At 42.5% G+C, this 19,245-nt stretch overlaps 1 protein-coding gene across 1 annotated transcript in view; it reads left to right on the top strand.

Annotated features, from left to right (window-relative positions):
• Positions 1-348: 348 nt before the first annotated feature.
• LOC310800277 (RNA-binding motif, single-stranded-interacting protein 3-like) overlaps positions 349-19,245 on the top strand; it is a gene marked incomplete at both ends in the record, with an annotated part of 140,237 nt that continues 121,340 nt past the window's right edge. The window contains 3 exons of the mRNA XM_083662850.1: positions 349-473; positions 3,105-3,232; positions 5,079-5,215. Of these exons, the coding sequence (XP_083518976.1) occupies positions 349-473; positions 3,105-3,232; positions 5,079-5,215 (390 nt within the window). The remainder of the gene's footprint in view (positions 474-3,104; positions 3,233-5,078; positions 5,216-19,245) is intronic.

The following is a 19,245-nucleotide window of genomic DNA, read 5'->3' on the forward strand; positions in this document are numbered from 1 at the left end:
GGAGCACCCCTACTGAACATTCGTCAGCATCTGAGGCCATCATGTCGTCGTTTGAGACTCGGAGAAGGGCCGTCTCTGTAGAGTGCTTCTGACCAAAACCAGATTGGAATTTGTCCAAAATGTCATTGTTTGTCAGGAAAGAGGTCAGTTGATTAGCGGCAACTTTCTCAAGCACTTTAGAAATAAAAGGCAGTTTAGAAATGGGCCTGTAGTTTTTGGGGAGGGACGGATCCAGATTGGGTTTTTTGAGGAGGGGTTTGACAACAGCCTGCTTAAAGGAGGATGGAACACAGCCAGACTGCAGTGAGGTGTTGATGGTGGAAACCATGCTTGGGTACAACAGAGCCGATGACTTCCTTGAGCAGGGAAGTTGGTCAGGGATCTGAAGGGCTGGAGGAGGATTTCAACGAGCTGACTAACTCGGTGAGGTTTCGCAGGGTGACACAGGTGAAGTTGCTAAAAGAGACCTGCAGGTGGGAAGGCGGGTGGGGGAGGGCGAGGTGGTGATACTGGCCCTCACATCAGAGACTTTAGTTCACAAACTAGAACGACCGCAACGCGGACTTATGCCTCCGCCATTAGTTCATTCTGGAGTCCAAATCGCCATTTAAGGCAAATTGGAAGAAATTCCGTCAAGGCGCTCCTGTGATGTTGCGTTACAGAGCTTGGAAATTGGGTGTGTGAGAGGTCACAGTGACCTTGAACTTTGACCACCAAAATGTAATCAGTTCATCCTTGAGTCCAAGTCGATGTTTGAGACAAGTTTGATTAAATTCCGTGAAGGCATTCCTGAGATATCACGTTAACAAGCTTAAAAATGGCGTTCGAGAGGTCACAGTGACCTTGACCTTTGACTTTTGACAACCAAAATCTAATCAGTTCATCCTTGAGTCCAAGTCGATGTTTGAGACAAGTTTGATTCAATTCCGTCAAGGCATTCCTGAGATATCGCGTTAACAAGCTTGAAAATGGTGTTTGAGAGGTCACAGTGACCTTGACCTTTGACCACCAAAATCTAATCAGATCATCCTTGAGTCTAAGTCGATGTTTGAGGCAAATTTGATTAAATTCCGTCAAGGCGTTCCTCAGATATCGCGTTAACAAACATCGTACGTACGTACGGACAACCCGGATCCATTATGCCTCCGGCCTGGCTATCGCCGGCGGAGGCATAAAAATGAAAGGAAAGTGTTGCAGTCCTGATTGGAAAAAAACGGGAGTGAGGGGAGAGGTGAGCTAACAATATTATGAATAGCTTGAAACAGTACCCGAGGGTTACTTACGCCTACTAGCTGTGACTGTGAGGGGAGAGGTGAGCTAACAATATTATGAATAGCTTGAAACAGTACCCGAGGGTTACTTACGCCTACTAGCTGTGACTGTGAGGGGAGAGGTGAGCTAACAATATTATGAATAGCTTGAAACAGTACCCGAGGGTTACTTACGCCTACTCGCTGTGACTGTGAGGGGAGAGGTGAGCTAACAATATTATGAATAGTTTGAAACAGTACCCGAGGGTTACTTACGCCTACTCGCTGTGACTGTGAGGGGAGAGGTAAGCTAACAATATTATGAATAGCTTGAAACAGTACCCGAGGGTTACTTATGCCTACTAGCTGTGACTGTGAGGGGAGAGGTGAGCTAACAATATTATGAATAGCTTGAAACAGTACCCGAGGGTTACTTACGCCTACTCGCTGTGACTGTGAGGGGAGAGGTGAGCTAACAATATTATGAATAGCTTGAAACAGTACCCGAGGGTTACTTACGCCTACTAGCTGTGACTGTGAGGGGAGAGGTGAGCTAACAATATTATGAATAGCTTGAAACAGTACCCGAGGGTTACTTACGCCTACTAGCTGTGACTGTGAGGGGAGAGGTGAGCTAACAATATTATGAATAGCTTGAAACAGTACCCGAGGGTTACTTACGCCTACTCGCTGTGACTGCGGTTGCAAAATAAGAAGCCCTTGCATTCTTTACTGAGTCATTAAGATCAGTTAACAGCTCCTTCAAATAAAAGCGATGGGCCTGTAGGTTTGCATTTTTGCAGGTAGACTTGTTTGTGTGGTCTGTACTAGGGATGTTCATCAATTATCGAAAATCGATAATTGATCGTTAAGGAATTGAATCGATCATGTGGAATTTTTATCGATTATTGTTATTATAATTTTATTTATTTTTGCAGACTAGGTTTGGGTGGAATTTGTTCCTCCTCGCCCCACTCCATTGCACAGCCGACTAACGTGAGGTGGAGCTTCATATAGTCTCTAGTTTTCTGGCTGGGCACGGGCCTTTGTGCCAACAAAACTGTTTTAAACATGGGGAATTCACACCGGCATGCGCCGGGGACAGCAGAGTGTTGGAGAGGAGACACATTGAAATAAAGAGTTCATTGAGGAGAACACGTTGTCTTTCGTATTTTCTGCCATAGGCATTCATTTTGTAATATATATATATATATATAAAAAATATTATTAATATGATCGATAATCAATCGTTAATTTTCCCGATTTTCGATTATGGAAATTTTTCAAAATGAACATCCCTAGTCTGTACACATCAGCTGTTATGTATTTATCCCTGGCAGAATTGTGGCTCTTTTTGGAATGTCATTGCCCTTTGAAGGAACCAATAAAGCTTTGAACACAGTATGTACAGGTATGTAATTTGTATTACATACCTGAATTGAAAGTCTGTATGTGCACACTTGAATTGGAAAGTTAAATGCCTCCTTCATGTTTATGTATGTCTCCTCTCCTCTTTACCCCATATGTATGTATATGTCACTTACATTGTATCCCTGTCAGTTGCCCTATGTATGCACTAATTTTTCTATCCCTTTTTTGTACCTTACCTCTACCTGTCGAGGGACTACGGATGGAAATTAGCTAAGGCTACAATCCGGCACATTTACATGCAAATGTTCATTAATGTTGCACTGTCCCTGAAATAAATAAATAAATAAAAATAAATAAATAGTTCCAAAGTCAAATGCCCACCTGCTCGGGGAGATCGCACACAGCCAGCAGAGATGAGGGCACCTCGTTTTTGAAGTGCTTCCCCCCAGACGGGTCCAGTCCAGATCCTCCATCTTGTTGTAGAGCCAGAACAGAGCCCTGGACCAGACGCCACCTCCTCACCCACCAGCCGCACCTCACCTCACCTCACCTCAGCACCGACACCAGCAGCTCAGGGGTGTCCGTGGATCAGTGGTGGACGGCGCCCTCTGGTGGCTGCTCCCAACACCTACCAGAGATCAGATGGATGTCATTTGAAATGGGTTGTTTGTGTGCATGTGAATATACTATACACATACATCACGTAGTAGGCTATATTTTGGCAGCATTTTTAATGACATTTTAGTAAGCTACCTCATGCCATCTTACTTCAGTCCCATCTGATTATATAGTGCTGCAGGAATGAGTCTGGAATTAGCACTTCAGTTGGTAAGGGGAAAAGTGAATGAGCTTTTAGAATGGCAATTTCGGTTAAATGTATGAAATCAGGTCTGTGCACAGTTAACAAAAGTTTATGGGAGTGGTCATTTGTGTTTAGCAGGATAATCTTCACAAACATGGACCACTTTTATGACTTTTGAGCGTAAATGTATATTTTTTTTTACGTGATTTTCATAAAACGTTTAAAAAGTTGTAAAAGTCGTCCTCGTTTGTGAAGATAATCAAATGACCACTCCCATAAACGTTGTTGAACGCCATTGAATTGAATTGAATTAAATTAAATGCCACAGAAGAAGCGGCTAAACGTTACATAACACTGACAAAGCTGTTAACTTGTAAACAAGCAACTTACATCGGGGTGTCATGTTCCAATAATCCATTAGATGACCGAACGTAATCATCATGGTAAACAAAACTCGCATCCAACAGCATAACAGGCTAGTAACAGGCTTGCTGTCAATCTTAACGTCGTTCTTCTTCTACTGAACATGTAGGTATTTTGACGTTGACTAAAGAAATACTGCCGCCTAGTGGCCGCTTTTAGATAGGATTCCAAATGAGTGCTTAAATCAAACGCATCAATAGCAAATGCTACATAAAACAAATACAACAGGGGGAGGGGTTGGTGGGAGTATTAGGCTACTCCACACATGCACTCTGTTTACAAACTTGTGTACAATAAAGATTTAAAGTGGGGGGAAATGCCTTTGCCCTGTCAAACAGCTGGAATACAGACATCTGAGAGGGAGGCGCACCCCACACTTTGAAAATCACTGCTCTAGAGTCAAACCTTTTTGTGTGGATTGCCTAGATCTTATTAAATTGTGGACATTTATTCATTCCCACTTTTTAGTCACTATTTCTGATGGTAAAATTAGCGTAAAAAGCAGAATTCAGACAAATTCAAAGGGAAAAAAAACAGAATTTGGGATTTGTTGCTCTTTTTTCCTGTTTTCGTACCGTACCATATTCGTACCGAACCGTGACCCCAAAACCGAGGTACGTACCGTACCGTGACTTTTGTGTACCGTGACATGCCTATTTCATGCATTTAACTGAAATACCAATTCTAAAATCCCATAGCCTTTTCCCCCTAAGAACCAACATGGCGACCATTTCTGGTTAAGCCTACAAAAATGCATCATCCGTGCGGTACTCTATTGCTAGTTTTGTGAAACAAATATAACTTACAGATATTTATATAGGTTAACTCTTGAGCAATGAGCATACAACCAAAGGCCAATCAAAGTCTGTCAAATAGCATTGTGCAGAACCATAGGCAATACAGTATATTATGGTTGTTGTAGTTTGGTTCCCTGACGCTTTCAGTGCGTAACATATTTTAATGTGACCGGTTTGAACAACAGCACCTGGAATAAATCTAAAACTAAAATTTACTTGGGCAACTGTAAATTTACCTGAGCAGGTTGGCAAAATCTAATCAATATATGGGAAATCCTGGAAAGTTTAATTTACAATGCAGAAATAACAGAATGGAATAACTGTAAGTGACTGGTTTAAAGCAAACATATTTGGTGTAGTTTGTAGGCTTGTGATGTTGAAAGTCCTGCGAGGGCTAAAATGAAAACAGTTGAGGTTATGGTTATGGTCCAAAAGACAACACCTGGAAGCCTCTGGTTGAGGAGTTGGGCCAGGATGTAGAGCAGAGGGAAGGGAGAGCAGCCCAGCACCCAGTGAGGAGAACAGGCTACTTCCTGGAGATCCAGACACAAGGCACCGTGGAGAAGCTGCAGGCTCAGCTCTATATCAATGGCAGCATGATCTGGAGGGGAAAGAGGAAGACATTTAATTTTCAATTAGGCTTCGTCCAATATGGGGTTTTGAAGGCTCAAGGCTGATACCAATCCTGATACGTCTGCACTGAAGCTGATAGCCAATGTTTTGTGCAGATATCATATATCTTTAATATCTTTAACATTCACTAACTGTGGTCAAGGAGGAAGCTCCATCATATCGGAGGCCTAAATGTACTTTTTAGACAAGAGAAACATCCTAAATGAACATTTAACAATTTTACAAAATATTTTACAAAAGCATACTTTGTGCAGAAACCGTTGCAGTGTTAAATAGAGCCCGACAGATATATCGGTGGGCCGGTATTGGCCTATCACCAATATATCAGTACCGGCCGATATGTTGGCCGATACTTTTTATTGTTTGTTTGTTTTTAAGCTATAGACAGCATGTTGAGTATATTTGATCCTTTTTGTTAACTGAAGTTATTCGTTCTATTCATGTTTTTGTATTTCTAGTTATTTATTAGGGGTGTCACGATACACTCAGTTCACGATACGATACGTATCACGATACTGGGTTCACGATAACGATACGATACGATACGATTTTAACAATATTTTTTTAAACTTGAATAATGACAATATATGACTGGAAAAGTAGTATTTTATTTGAAATGCACAAATACAAAACATGCTGTTGTGGGAAATTGTTATTACAATAACAACTAGAAAAAACATGAGATTGGAGATAAGGCTTATCTTGAAATAGAATGAGTTACTGTACACCGTCACTTAGATTTACTTTGAACTAAAAGGTTTCTCAGCAGTATAAATTCTCATTATGCATCTTCAGTTTTTCTTCAAACTCAAACAACAAGACTTTTCTTAGTCTATTTTTTATGCATCTTCAGTTTTTCCTGTCAAGTAAACAGTTTTGCCAGAAACTCAATTGAATGGTTTCTCTCCTGTATAACTTCTCATGTGTCTCTTCAGAGACTTGTTCAACTGAACTACTTTCCACACATTGAACTTCAACAAACAAAGACGTTTCTTAGTCTATTTTTGAAAAATAAATAAATATATATATATATATATATATATAAAAAAAAAATCTTTTCGCGATATGAGATTTCATCTCAACGATACATATCGTGACGTTTTACTATCGCGAAATTTCGTGGGACGATATATTGTGACACCCCTATTATTTATCATTATTAAATTCCCAGTGAAGTTGACTGTTTCAGTGCACTGATGTAATTTTGGACAATACATTTTATTGTTAAAGTGTAAAATATCCTGCCGACATTACATATCTCAAGCATTGAGCTAAATAAAAATGTAGAGAGGATCTCCATCTCCTGCCTGTATTGTCTATTGAAGCCCAAATCTTGTCAGATCAAGAGTAGGGATGGGCGCGAGTACTCGAGCACTCGTTCATAACGTCAGTACTCGAGTAACGTTTCTGCTGTTCGGGTACTCGCCCCACGCCCCACCCCTTTAAAAATGGTATAAGATCTACGCACACATCGTCATGTGGATCTGGCAGCATGACCTGCACGGGCGTCAAGTCAGCCAGAATGTACAAGTACGTCATCCGCTTTGTTGCTTTCAAAATAAAACGCTTATTGTAACGTAACCTTATTTATTTTGAGTAATGCGTTACAGCCACAGTTTCACGCCATGTAACATCACAACGAGTATTTTGATACAAGGTTTGCTGCTTCATTCGTTGAAATACCTTTTCTCCTCCAACGTGCATCAATAAGCTATTTACTTTTGTTTAACACGTTAATTGCCAAGAACGAGTTGAGTCGTCAAACACAATCCAGCTGTTCACTGCCAACGACGAGTTGAGTCGTCAAAAAAATGATTTTATTTTTTTTGACCGTGGGATGTGCATCTAACCCTTTTACATCTCTTATATAATTATTGGAGCCACCGAACGTTTACAACCCATTCCACCGACCCACTAAGTGGCAACAGTGCTCTCCTGACTAGAGGAAGGCAAGCATTTTTTTAACTTGTCACGCCATTCTCACCCCAGCCATTCTCATGAAAATGGATGGGGGAAAACGCTTTCGTTTTCGCGCTGATTGCTGGCGATGCGGGATTGCAAATTTACATAATAGATTACAGGTGGAACACACTTTGAAACACGCAGCATAAATATGACCAGAATCGCAAAAGCTTCTCTCAACCAAAACTCCAAGAAGCGAGCGAGTCCATCCCGACTTCCTCAAACAGCGGCCGTGCAGACAGGCACAGGACAGCAGCAAAGCACTAGACTGGTGACAAGCTTGTGACGGCCGCTGCAGCCAAGAAGAACGCCCACGGAGGGAGGAGTTGAAGCAACTCTCCCTCTCGCTCTCTCCCTCTCTCTCTCTCTCTCTCTCTCGCTCTCTCTCTCTCCCTCCCTCCCTCCCTCCCTCCCTCTCTCTCTCTCTCTCTCTCTCTCCCTCTCCCCCTCTCACTAGGATTAAACCTAGTGCGTCTCCCTCCCGAGAGGGAGGGAGAGAGAGAGAGAGGGAGGGAGAGCGAGAGGGAGGGAGAGAGAGAGAGAGAGAGAGAGAGAGAGGGAGGGAGAGCGAGAGGGAGGGAGAGAGAGAGAGATAGAGCGAGAGGGGGAGGGAGAGAGAGAGAGAGAGAGCCAAAAATGAATGGTTAAAGTGACTGTTCTATCGAATTTCACAAAAAGCCGTTTATCTCTGAATATTTTTTCTGACGCTAAAACCATGCTGTATTCAACTGCTAATGCTTACATAACTACTAACTCTACAAACTAACTATTTTAGACAGAGAAAGCACACATTCTATTAGTTCTTTTGAGATATTGTGTGTTCACAAAATCTTAGCAGAAAAGAATCCTCGGGTCTTGAAAGATGAGCCAGAATCCTCAAAAAAACCCTCTGGCAGAAGCTAACTACAGTAAAAAAAAAACGTCTGGCAGTGAATGTGTTAAGTAACATTATTTTGAAAGTTTTAACCGGAGGTTTTCCAGCTCATCCCGAAAATGGGGGCTGGAGATATTCCCCCGAATGAGACGCACACTTCTTCATAGCGCACGCCCGATAAAACTCATTCAAAACTTTGCACTAACGCTAGTTTACTGACTACACTGTCGTTTCCCATAACGGTAGTCACAAGAAATGTGGAGAAAGAATCACTTTTTGGGAGACGATCGCTTCATGGTGATCACTATTCAGCTGCAGCTGTAACGTTAATCACACTGCAAGGCTCCAGTTGAGTGTTTTTATTTAACACCGATGGGTAACGTTTCGGGCACCCTGCCCTTCCTCAGACAGTGTGACATAGGACGCCGCCATCTTTAAATACATGCATGGAACAGTCACATGACGCAGTCAACTGGGTCAACTCGGTCATGTGACAGGAAAAGCTTGGATGAAGAAAGTTACATACAAATACAGTTACTGATTGAATAAGTGTTTTCATTACACATTGTGAAAATCAAATGATGAAAAGTGAATTTAGCTAGAGCCATATGAAATCCGCGTTAACAGAATCGCGGACGGAATCACGGAATTGACCAATAAAAGTGGAATCTACTGTAAAACGTGGAATACTGCAGAATTTGACATAATTGGGCTGAAATTCAATATATAATGTTAATAAGGTGACGTCTCACACACTCTCTCCCTCACACGCAGCTATACAGTGGACTCTGTCACTCTGCAGTAACGTAACTATAGTTAACGAGCACATTAACAAGCGCATTCCAAGCATTCCAGCAATAGCGGTGAAGTAGCCTATAACGTTAGCGTTAGATCTCAGCTGTGAATGATTCTGCATCATAAGACCTTGATGTTACTTGCCTTCCTAGTCAAGCCTTCCGACTGTAGTGATGGCAACATGGAATGAAAGACGAAAAATATCCACTTTTGCACATGATGGACAAGCTGGAAAAGTTTCAATTGTGGCTGTGTATTCTTATTCAGTCGACACTTGCCGTTTTTACACAATTTCTTCTTTCTCTAGACTCACGTTGACTCGTTCAAGTTAGCAAAGATAAACACCACCACTTCCTGTTATAACTTTCAAAATAAAATAGTAGGCCTATTTGAAGCATCTTCTTATGTTTGAAGTGAATGTTTTGTTTACAGTAGTTTTTTCTTTACTTGAAGCACACAATGAGAAGCTTAAAAGCACTTTACAAACATAGAAATTATATAGAATGTTTTGTACAGTCATCTACGGTACTGTATTTCTGACTTGAATCACTTGTTAAAAATAGTGCACTGTTGTGTAAATTGATTGTTATATCTTATTAAATTGTGGACATTTATTCATCCCCACATATTAGACACTATTTCTGATGGTAAAATTAGCGTAAAAAGCAAAACACAGAATTCAGCACAATTAAAATGGAAAAAACGGAATTTGGGAAAAAATAAAATGGAATTTGGAAAAAAATAAAACGGATTTCATATGGCTCTAATTTAGCACAGTTATGGTATATTGACTATACTCCCAACTTTTATGTGGACAGAACCAAGTCTGTGACCACAGAGAAAAAACACATCTCCCACAAAATGGGCCTGGGCATCCACTAGAGCTGCCCAGAATGACAGTATACAAAAATAGAAATAGAAAAGTACAGATAATATATTATAAGTAGCAGATAAAGCAGGACCACTCACATATGCATTGTACTGCTAATTTAAATGAGTTCCAAAGTGGTATTAATGCCTGAATGCGAGATCTGCATATGTGAAGGAGATATACCCGTAAATTCCGGACTATAAGGCGCACCGGTCTATAAGCCGCACCTTCAAAGGTGACTATTTTTTTCTTATATAAGCCGCGGGTGTTTTAATGGTATTTTTTGTTTTTTTTTACAGTGCACACAGTGTCCGCGGTGTGGTGAAAAGAGGGCAAGAGAGGAAATTAAAACAGAAGTGGATTTATAGTTAGAAAGAGTGCTAAAGAAGAGAGAATTCCGTTTTTTATTTTTTTATTTTAGTTACTCACAGTACTATTGACCAGTCCAACTCAAAAGATATTCGGCAGTTTCACTTTGAGCTCTTGTTCCGCCGCTGTCCATCAATGGTTATGACGAGTCTCGCTGGGTACAGTACGCCAAAGCGATATCCATTGACTTTAACCTTTTCGATGATGCTGTTGTATGTTGCGCGTTTCTGTTGCACCAACGCGGAGAGGTCCTGCCGGACGAAAAAGCGCGTACCCTCCCAGGTGAGGGGCTTCTTCCCCGCAGCCTGGAGGATGAGTTGACGGTCGGGCCAGCGGAGTAGGCAGATGAAGATGGCCCTCGGTGGCAGGCCGGGGTCTGGACGTGGCCGAGGCGCCCGGTGTGCCCTGCACCTCTGGTGGTTTCTCGCCTTCCTTCAGGTCCAGGATGTAACACAGGATTTTGCCACGAAAGCATCCATGTCACCAATCTCAGCTCCCTCTTTTACATTGATCAGGCGAATGTTATTTCTTTTACTCCTGCTGATTAAGTCATCAACCTGCGTGTGCAGCGTTTCGATGTTTTTACATTTTATCCACTTTCGGACTCACTGTGTTGTTTTTGTCCTCCAGTGCGCTGATGCGCTTTTCCGCATTATAAACTCTGTTCACGGTTGCATTATTTTCTTTAGTGAGTGAGTGGATGGACTTCTGCACGTTTTCAAACTTGTTTTCAAGCTGCTCAAACCTCTGAGCGATGTCGGACTTAATCGATAGTGTTTCACGGAGTAAAAGTTTAGCCCAAGCCGTGTATCTCCAGCCTCCAGCAGGTGAGTCATTTCCTCATTCATGGCGGTGATTGCTTCTTTCTTTCTTTCGTCTTTTTCTTTCTGCTTACCTGTGTTGTGTTATGTTATGTTATGTTATGTTATGTTATGTTGTTAAAAGAGGGCAAGAGAGGAAATTAAAACAGAAGTGGATTTATAGTTAGAAAGAGTGCTAAAAAAGAGAGATTTTTTTTTTTGGGGGGAAAAAATCCATAGATAAGCCGCACCGTTATATAAGCCGCAGGGGCCAAAAAAGGCCAAAAAACGTGGAAAAAGCCACGGCTTATAGTCCGGAATTTACGGTATATATATATGTGACTATATGTACATACAGTAATAGGAGGAAAGCTCAATAGTGCGGCCCAACACCACCGTCAGGCTGGTGGGCAGTCATGAGGTGGGTACGCTAGAGAGGTCCAACACCACCGTCAGGCTGGCGGGCCGTCATAAGGTGTGGGTACGCTAGAGAGGCGCCTCTATATGTCTTAAACTCAGTGTAACAATGGCAAAAGCAGGACCACGATTACTTAAAGTACTTAAGGGAAGGGAAGTAGGGAAGGCTGCATTTACCCACTATGCTTCTGCTAGTTCGAACAAATTGCCTGAAGACCTCAGATCTGCCCCAACCTTACTTACTTTTAAAAATAGACTAAAGACTTTTATGTTTACCGTCGCTTTTAACTGCTGACAGCTACTATGCAAACCCAATGAGTCCTCTATAAGTTTTTAGCTCTTTCTGCAACTGCTGCGCCTGTTGCTTAATGCACTTTTTATACTCTTTTTTTAAAGTTTTGTTGTGATGCTTTTAAATGTCCATTTTATTCTCTTCTTTTCTTTTCTTTTCCTGTCAACCATTTTATGTGAAGCACTTTGAATTGCCTCTGTGTATGAAATGTGCTATACAAATAAACTTGACTTGACTTGACTTAAAGTTAAAAAGAGAGAACGAGAGAGACCATTCAAATGCAACACACAAAAAAGTTCAGTTATAGGAAAGGACGGATGTCCATCTCCTCGTTGAGGCTGTTTGCGCGAGGCATGCTGTAATTCTCTCCATGCGTAATAGAGTGTACTCACTCGTGCGAGGACAGAGAGAGCTTATTGACAGATCGTCTGTGGTGCCAACGACCCTCCGGGTTATCAAGGTAAATAGCCTATGTCCATTGTCCAACAAGTTTACCCAATTAATTTCCCTCTTTGCGATGTGATAAAAGTTTCTCAGTGAGTTATAGTTGATTGCCTCACTGAATTATCTGCTAATACCCAATTTTAGCAGCATAATTTGATGTCTAGGCTGTGCGTAATGACATCTCCAAAAGGAATTCTACTTTGCACTGCACTGCGCTGCACAGAGATTACGGGTGCAGTCCCAGCACAGCGAGGTATTTGCGCGTAAGAGGTCCTTTTCAAAGCTCTTAGCGCAAAGTTTTATTTTATTTTATTGTGTCTGAGCATGTTCGTTTGTCTTGTTTGTGCATTATTTTGAAAAATTGAAAATAAGGAATTGAAAAAAATAACTCGCTTTATGTGCCTTTGATCAATGTCTTTGTTGTTTTAGTAGCTTTTATGCATACCTTTTCCCTTGGAAGTACATTGAGAGCAACATATACCAGACTCAAATTCCTTGTATGTCTACATAATCGGCCAATAAAGCTGATTCTGATAATAATCCATGAGTGTTGTAGGTGGTGCATTTCCCTATTCCTCCACTAGATGGTGCCCTACACTCACCCTCTTTACAAGATCCTCGCTGTACACTTCCCCTGCACTTCCTGGGGGTTATGATCAAACGGATTTCATTACTTTCAAATATATATTTTTAATTTAGATAGATTTGTGATTCTTTTTTTAGAATTAGAAATTCAGCACATTCTGATTTAGAGCTGTACATGTACTAGCTTATACAAATACAATATTTATAAATATAAATATTTATAAAATAAATAGAAACATTCTTTTAAGTTTCTGTGCTGCAGGATATTGCACACACTCGCGGGCATATCAATACCTTTTATTTATACAGGGGGAGTCTCACTGAGAGCAATGCTCGCTTTTTCAGGAGTGCCCTGTTCACCTTCACACACACATTCAGACCTGGAAGCTGACCAGTACAACCACAGTGTGATCTGCTGGCCACTGAGCAGCTCCACTGGAGCGGTTTGGGGGTTAAGGGCCTTGCTCAAGGGCACCTCGGTGGTGGTAATGAGGGAGGGGCAAGCGCTGCCTTTTCACTTTCCCCACCCAGATTTATCCTGCCGGCCCCGGGGATTGAACCGACGACCCCCACAGGGTGGTGCATGGGCGGAACGGGCTCTGCACTAGTTAAATATAATTTAGATCATGCTTGATCTATAAATCCAGATTGAACAGACCAAATGTAATACTTTAAATTCAAGCTAATCTGTCTTTAGTCCAAGAATAACTTTTTTTTAGTTGTGGCCAGCAGGGCCAGCAGCTCTATAAGTCACTCTGTTGGTGGGTCGGTTGGTCCACAAAAAGTGCATTTCGGAAATTCGAATAGGCCTATCTGGTCGCAGCTATTGCAGTCATAAAGCTCTGCCTACCAATGCAGGTTGGCATCCTCGTGTTACCTCCGGCTTGGTCGGGCGTCCATAGAGGCATGATTGGCTGGTGTCTGCGGGTGGGAAGCCGGATTGAGGGTATTTGTCCTGGTCGCTGCACTAGCGCCTCCTCTGGTCGATCAGGGTGCACAACTACAATTGAGGAGAAAATGTGTGAAAAATCGGAAAAACATAAAAATATATATATATATCTCAAAAATCACATTGCTTATATTTTAACATTCTGAGTGAGAGCAGAAGTAGCTTAAGGGACTGATGAAAAAGTTAAAGTTGTGTGAACAGTCGCAGTTTTTATTCTCTATATCCCCCCCCCCCCCCCCCGATTTTTTTATCCCATTTTTATCCCCCATTAGTGCTAATTTAATTTATTTATCCTGGTTGCTGCTCCACCCTCTGCCAATCTGGGGAGAGCTGAAACTGGCTCCATGCTTCCTCCGAGACATGGGCAGTTAGCCAGCCGCTTCTTTTCACCTGACAGAGGAAGCTTCACCGGTAGGACATAGCACGTGGGAGGTTCACACTATTCCAACCAGTTCCTCTCCCTCCGAACAGGCGCCCTTAACAACCAGAGGAGGAACCACATTAGCAACCAGGATATTGCATGTTTTGGTGAAGGGGGTTCCTATATGAAGGAAACCCCCGGGAGGCACGGGGAGAACATGCAAACTCCACACAGAAAGGCCCTTTTGACGACCCCACCCGGGCGGTGGGCATTTACATTTACATTACATTACGTCATTTGGCAGACGCTTTTATCCAAAGCGACTTACAATAACACATTTTTTGTCAGCAATAGAGCAATCAACTATGGAGCACAGTCTATGACAACTACAACTTCTGAAGGAACAGTGGTACAAGTTTAGGTTAGTGGTACAAGGTTGGTTAGATTTTTTTTTTTTTTTTTTAATAAGGAAAGAGAGAGAACGAAGTTAGATCAAGAAGGGCCCAGATGGAGCCTGAAAATGTGTGTCTTTAGTCTTTTCCGAAGATCGGCAGTGATTCAGCAGTAAGCTCGTTCCACCATTGAGGTGCCAGGTGGGCACTCGAGGACATGCGGACGGGCACGCACTCCTTCAGCGTTCACAGCGTCCCAGGTGGGAATCGAACCCAGGACCTTCGAGCTGTGAGGCGACAGCGCTTACCACTGCACCACCGTACCCCCCCATCACAGTTTTTAAAATGAAGTGAATTTAGTGAATTTAACAGCACAGCCTGCTAGAGTCAAGTCAAGTCAAGTCAAATTTTATTTATATAGCACCTTTCATACACAAAGGCAATTCAAGGTGCTTTACAAAAAAAATAATCGAAAAAACAAGCAGCAAAGCAATGCACATATAAAAAACACATAAAAAACACAGCCGACAGTTTTAGTTAAAATATATACTCAAATTAACAAACATGAAACATTATTTCTGTTTTAAATAAGTTACAAGGCACTCTTCAGTATTATTATTACATGTACAGTCCATTTGTTGGAAATGTACAGGAAAAATCTTTTTAAAATTACAGGCCGAGAGAGGCAGTAGTTTAGTAGCAGTTAAAAGCAAGAGTAAACATAAAGGTCTTTAGCTTGGATTTAAAAATAGGCAGAGTAGGGGCAGATCTAATGTGTTCAGGGAGTTTGTTCCAGTTATGAGAGGCATAGTGGGAGAACGCGGCTTCACCATGTTTAGATTTGGTCCTTGGGACAATTAGTAGACCAGTGCCTGAAGATCTCAGGGATCTGGATGGTTCATAGTGTAGAAGCATTTCAGAGATGTAGTGTGGGCCTGACCCGTTGAGAGATTTGTAAACTATTAGCAGAATTTTAAAGTCTATTCTAAGATTTACTGGCAGCCAATGCAGGGATTTGAGAACTGGTGTAATGTGTTCAGCTTTCTTGGTTCTTGTTAGAACTCTAGCAGCCGCATTCTGAATGAGCTGAATGAGAGTGAGACACTCAAGGCTGGCTCCACAAGTTGCCTCCAGGAAGCCGTTTGTTATCACTGACCCCTCGTATAGGCAGTGCTGTTGCCTCTCTACATTCTACTTACAAAAGTGTGATGTGGAAAGTTGAAGCCTCCGGTGCACATACACTGAAAAGTAATAGACATCTTGTGCCCAGCAGGAAAACTTTTGATATGAAATAATATATTTGCATATAGACACTGGAATATTTAACACATTGAGTGCCACAGCGCTTCAGTAAAATTGTCTGGAGCCTGTGCCAGATTCACTTCCATTCAGTTGAAAACAGCTATAGAATTTTTTCTATTATGGCTATATTAACGGGGCTGGACTTTAATGAAACATTGAACACTCCTGCTTCTTCCAAAGAAGAAATTTTGTTTCTAGACAGTTCCATTATGAAATGACAGCCTCTCAAAAAAGTGCACTTTCAAGGGTTTTCTGTCGTTTTTTTTTACTTTCCAAGATATAGTCCCTTTTATGAATACCTTTTGCACTCTAATTTCGAGCACATTCACTGACTCTGGCTGGTGTTTTCTGATGTGGTGGCGTGTGGTGTGGTTTCTGTGCAGCCTGTGTGCCACACACCCCTCTCCCCCCCCCCCCCCCCCCCCCTCCCCCCTCTCCACCTCTGAGCTGCGGGCTCCTCCCCACACGCACAGAGTTTGCTTTCTCGACTCCGTTTTTGCCCCGGACAGATCCCAGCGCCCATCAAGGAAATGATGCGCGCTGGCAAACGCGACTGAACGAAAAGGCTTGGCCGTTCGGCTTCGGATGCTGGCTTTCTAGGAAATCGTGTGGAGATAGATAGAAGCATAAGAGCTCAGTTGTGAGCGCGGATGCAGCCGAGCCCACTCTCCGCTGTAGACAGAGCAATATATACGGCTCTGGCAGAAAGCATGCATCGGTTTCCACTTTCATCACGGCTTTCTCCGCTGTCTCCTGTACAAAGTAAAGGATCTGAGGTGGGTGGAGCAGCTCCTGTGACGATGTTTAAGGTGGCGCCGTGTGATCCCTTGAAGGGATTCATGCTCACTGGCTAGGTACGACCTTAAACATCAGAATTATGGAATAATATGAATTATGATTTTAGGACGTCCACAGACGTCCTTGGCACTCCTCGTTACTTTTTTTTAGGACGTCCACAGACGTCCTTGGCACTCAATGTGTTAAGGTGGGAGGAGTAGGTGTCATTTTAAGGATTTTAACAAGAGAATTCAACTTTTTTGCAGGGAAAAGGCATATCAGACACAAATTATTAGTTCAAATTAGAGATTTTACATATGTTGCCCGTCCGAAACATCTGGAAAATAAGGTTGATACACTTTTACTGTGTGCTTTCAACGAGCTGTGTCTCAGTCACGGTGATTCAGTAGAAAACACAGTAATTCACAACATAAACATGTCAATTAAATAATGAACAACCAAATAAAATAGTCACCAAATATCAGTCTAATAGGTCAACACATTATAGCGTCAATAGCGTTCAACACACAAAGCATATTACCACATTAACCCATTTTAGCATTTAACACAAAGTATGTGTTCACTGTACCTCTGTATCATTCACAACCAGCTTTACTATGTTAGCTAGAACATTCACCCACTGGTTAGTACTTATGATGCTAATTAGCATAGCTAACAACACAACATGGCTACTGAAATGCTAATTAGCCCGTATGCTAACGTTAATTAGCTCGTATGCTAACGTTAATTAGCTCGTATGCTAACGTTTTTCTGATCCTCAATAAACATGTAGAAACTACTCACTACTTGCACCAAGTAGTCCGTGCACACTCCTAACTTAGTTATGTACCCAGTTTTACCCTGTTTCCCGAAGTAGCTCACCTGGAAAATATGGTTTATACACTTTTACTGTGTGCTGCTTTCAACGAGCTGTGTCTGCTTCAGTACAAAACAGGAAGCGGACGTCCCCACTGCGTCACATGACCAAACGAAGGCCAGAAACGGTGATTATACTGCCACCTGCTGGTCTTCTTCTTCTTCTTCTTCTATCAGATTTCCGGCAGTGTAAACGCTTCTAGGCGTATTACTGCCCTCCACAGGTCAAGTACGACTTCTTCTTCTTCCCAAAATGCTCCCATTCATAAATATTGTCCATACTAACACTCAGACGTAATTGTCTGAGTTTGCGCAAATGCGTCCCTCAGTATTTTATCGATATCTGTTCCCGATACGTCCACCACATCCAGGAACCTCTTTGCAGCATCCACCACCATTTCAGTCCTCTCAGTCTTCCCAGTTATACTTGCAGCACAGTTCAACACCATAGCAATAAAGGCCAGGAATCGCTTCTTATCCATGCAGATAACATTACTCTGATTCGATCTGTCCATTTCCTTTCTCGGTTCCTTTTGTACACCCACGCTGTCCTCATTTCTTTCCACCCTCTCACGTTTCTTCTCCATACTTTTGACAGCCTCAGCATATGACAACCCTTTCTTTTCTCTGACTTTACTCACTATTACTTCTCTGATTCTTTTTGGGCACTGTGCTGATCCTGTATAGTGCTTTCCCTTACAATGCGCACATTTCACTTGCTTTTCACACTTACGATATGTATATTCGCAATCTTCCTCCCCACACTGATAACACCTTTTTTCTCCTCTACACACCGCTGCTACATGACCATACTCTTGCTCACACTGTCCAGGAACACTCTTTCCTACAAAACAGTAGGAACTCTTTCCTACAAAACAGTAGAAACCAGCTCAGTGGCCTTGTGGTCTGAGTGTCCGCCCTGAGACTGGGAGGTTGTGAGTTCGATCCCCGGCCGAGTCATACCAAAGACTATAAAAATGGGACCCATTTGCCTCCCTGCTTGGCACTCAGCATCAAAGGGTTGGAATTGGGGGGTTAAATCACCATGTGATTCCCGAGCGCGGCGCACGCTGCCGCTCACCGCTCCCCCAGGGGATGGGTCAAATGCGGAGAACAAATTTCACACATTGTGTGACAATCAGTGGGACTTTACCTTTACCTTTCCGGAAGCCCTCCACTAAAAGACAGACACACAGATAAACTATCCTCTTTCTTACCTTCTACAAACCTAGACAACCTAGTCCGACCTCCCGCTAGTCCGAACTCGTGACAACTCAAGCTCAACCAGTTCTCTCTCCCCAATTTCACCATGTCGTTCTTTGTTCACTTCACCTTCATCTTCATCTAACCACTGCTCAAAACTCAATCCACCCAGTAAATCAAACGTTACTACGAAATCGGACATTTCCTTGTTACAGATCGGCCATTTCCTTGTTAAAGATTTGCAGACTGACAGGCTAACAGTGGGCGGAGTCAGCACAGGGAACGGAGTCAGCATCAGGGAGCGGAGTGATACTGCGGTTGGAGCCGAACTGTGGGTTGTTGGCGTATTTACCACTGTTGCTAGCCAATCAGAATCCAGTATTCACTCATGCTGTTGTAGAAGTTTTTATTTTTAATTCCCATGCAGAAAAGGATTTGAACCCGGGTCGCTGTGGGAAGCACTGAGCCTTATGCTACACGCTGTATGCGCTGAGCCACCAGGTGGCGCCCCAGCCTTCAACTTGTACTTTCTGGATTGTATTTGCTGCCTGGCAATAGACACTAATTGCACGTTCTTGGCAAGTAGCACAACCTGGCTGATTTCAGTGACATCATTCTTTGAGGTAGATGGCTCTGGGATCAGTGACAGACGGCACAGTGCATGGGGCTATTACACCTTTCATGTGCTGCTTTGGCCTGG

Source organism: Poromitra crassiceps (genome assembly GCF_964638095.1).
Source record: "Poromitra crassiceps genome assembly, chromosome: 29".
Lineage (NCBI taxonomy): Eukaryota > Metazoa > Chordata > Actinopteri > Beryciformes > Melamphaidae > Poromitra > Poromitra crassiceps.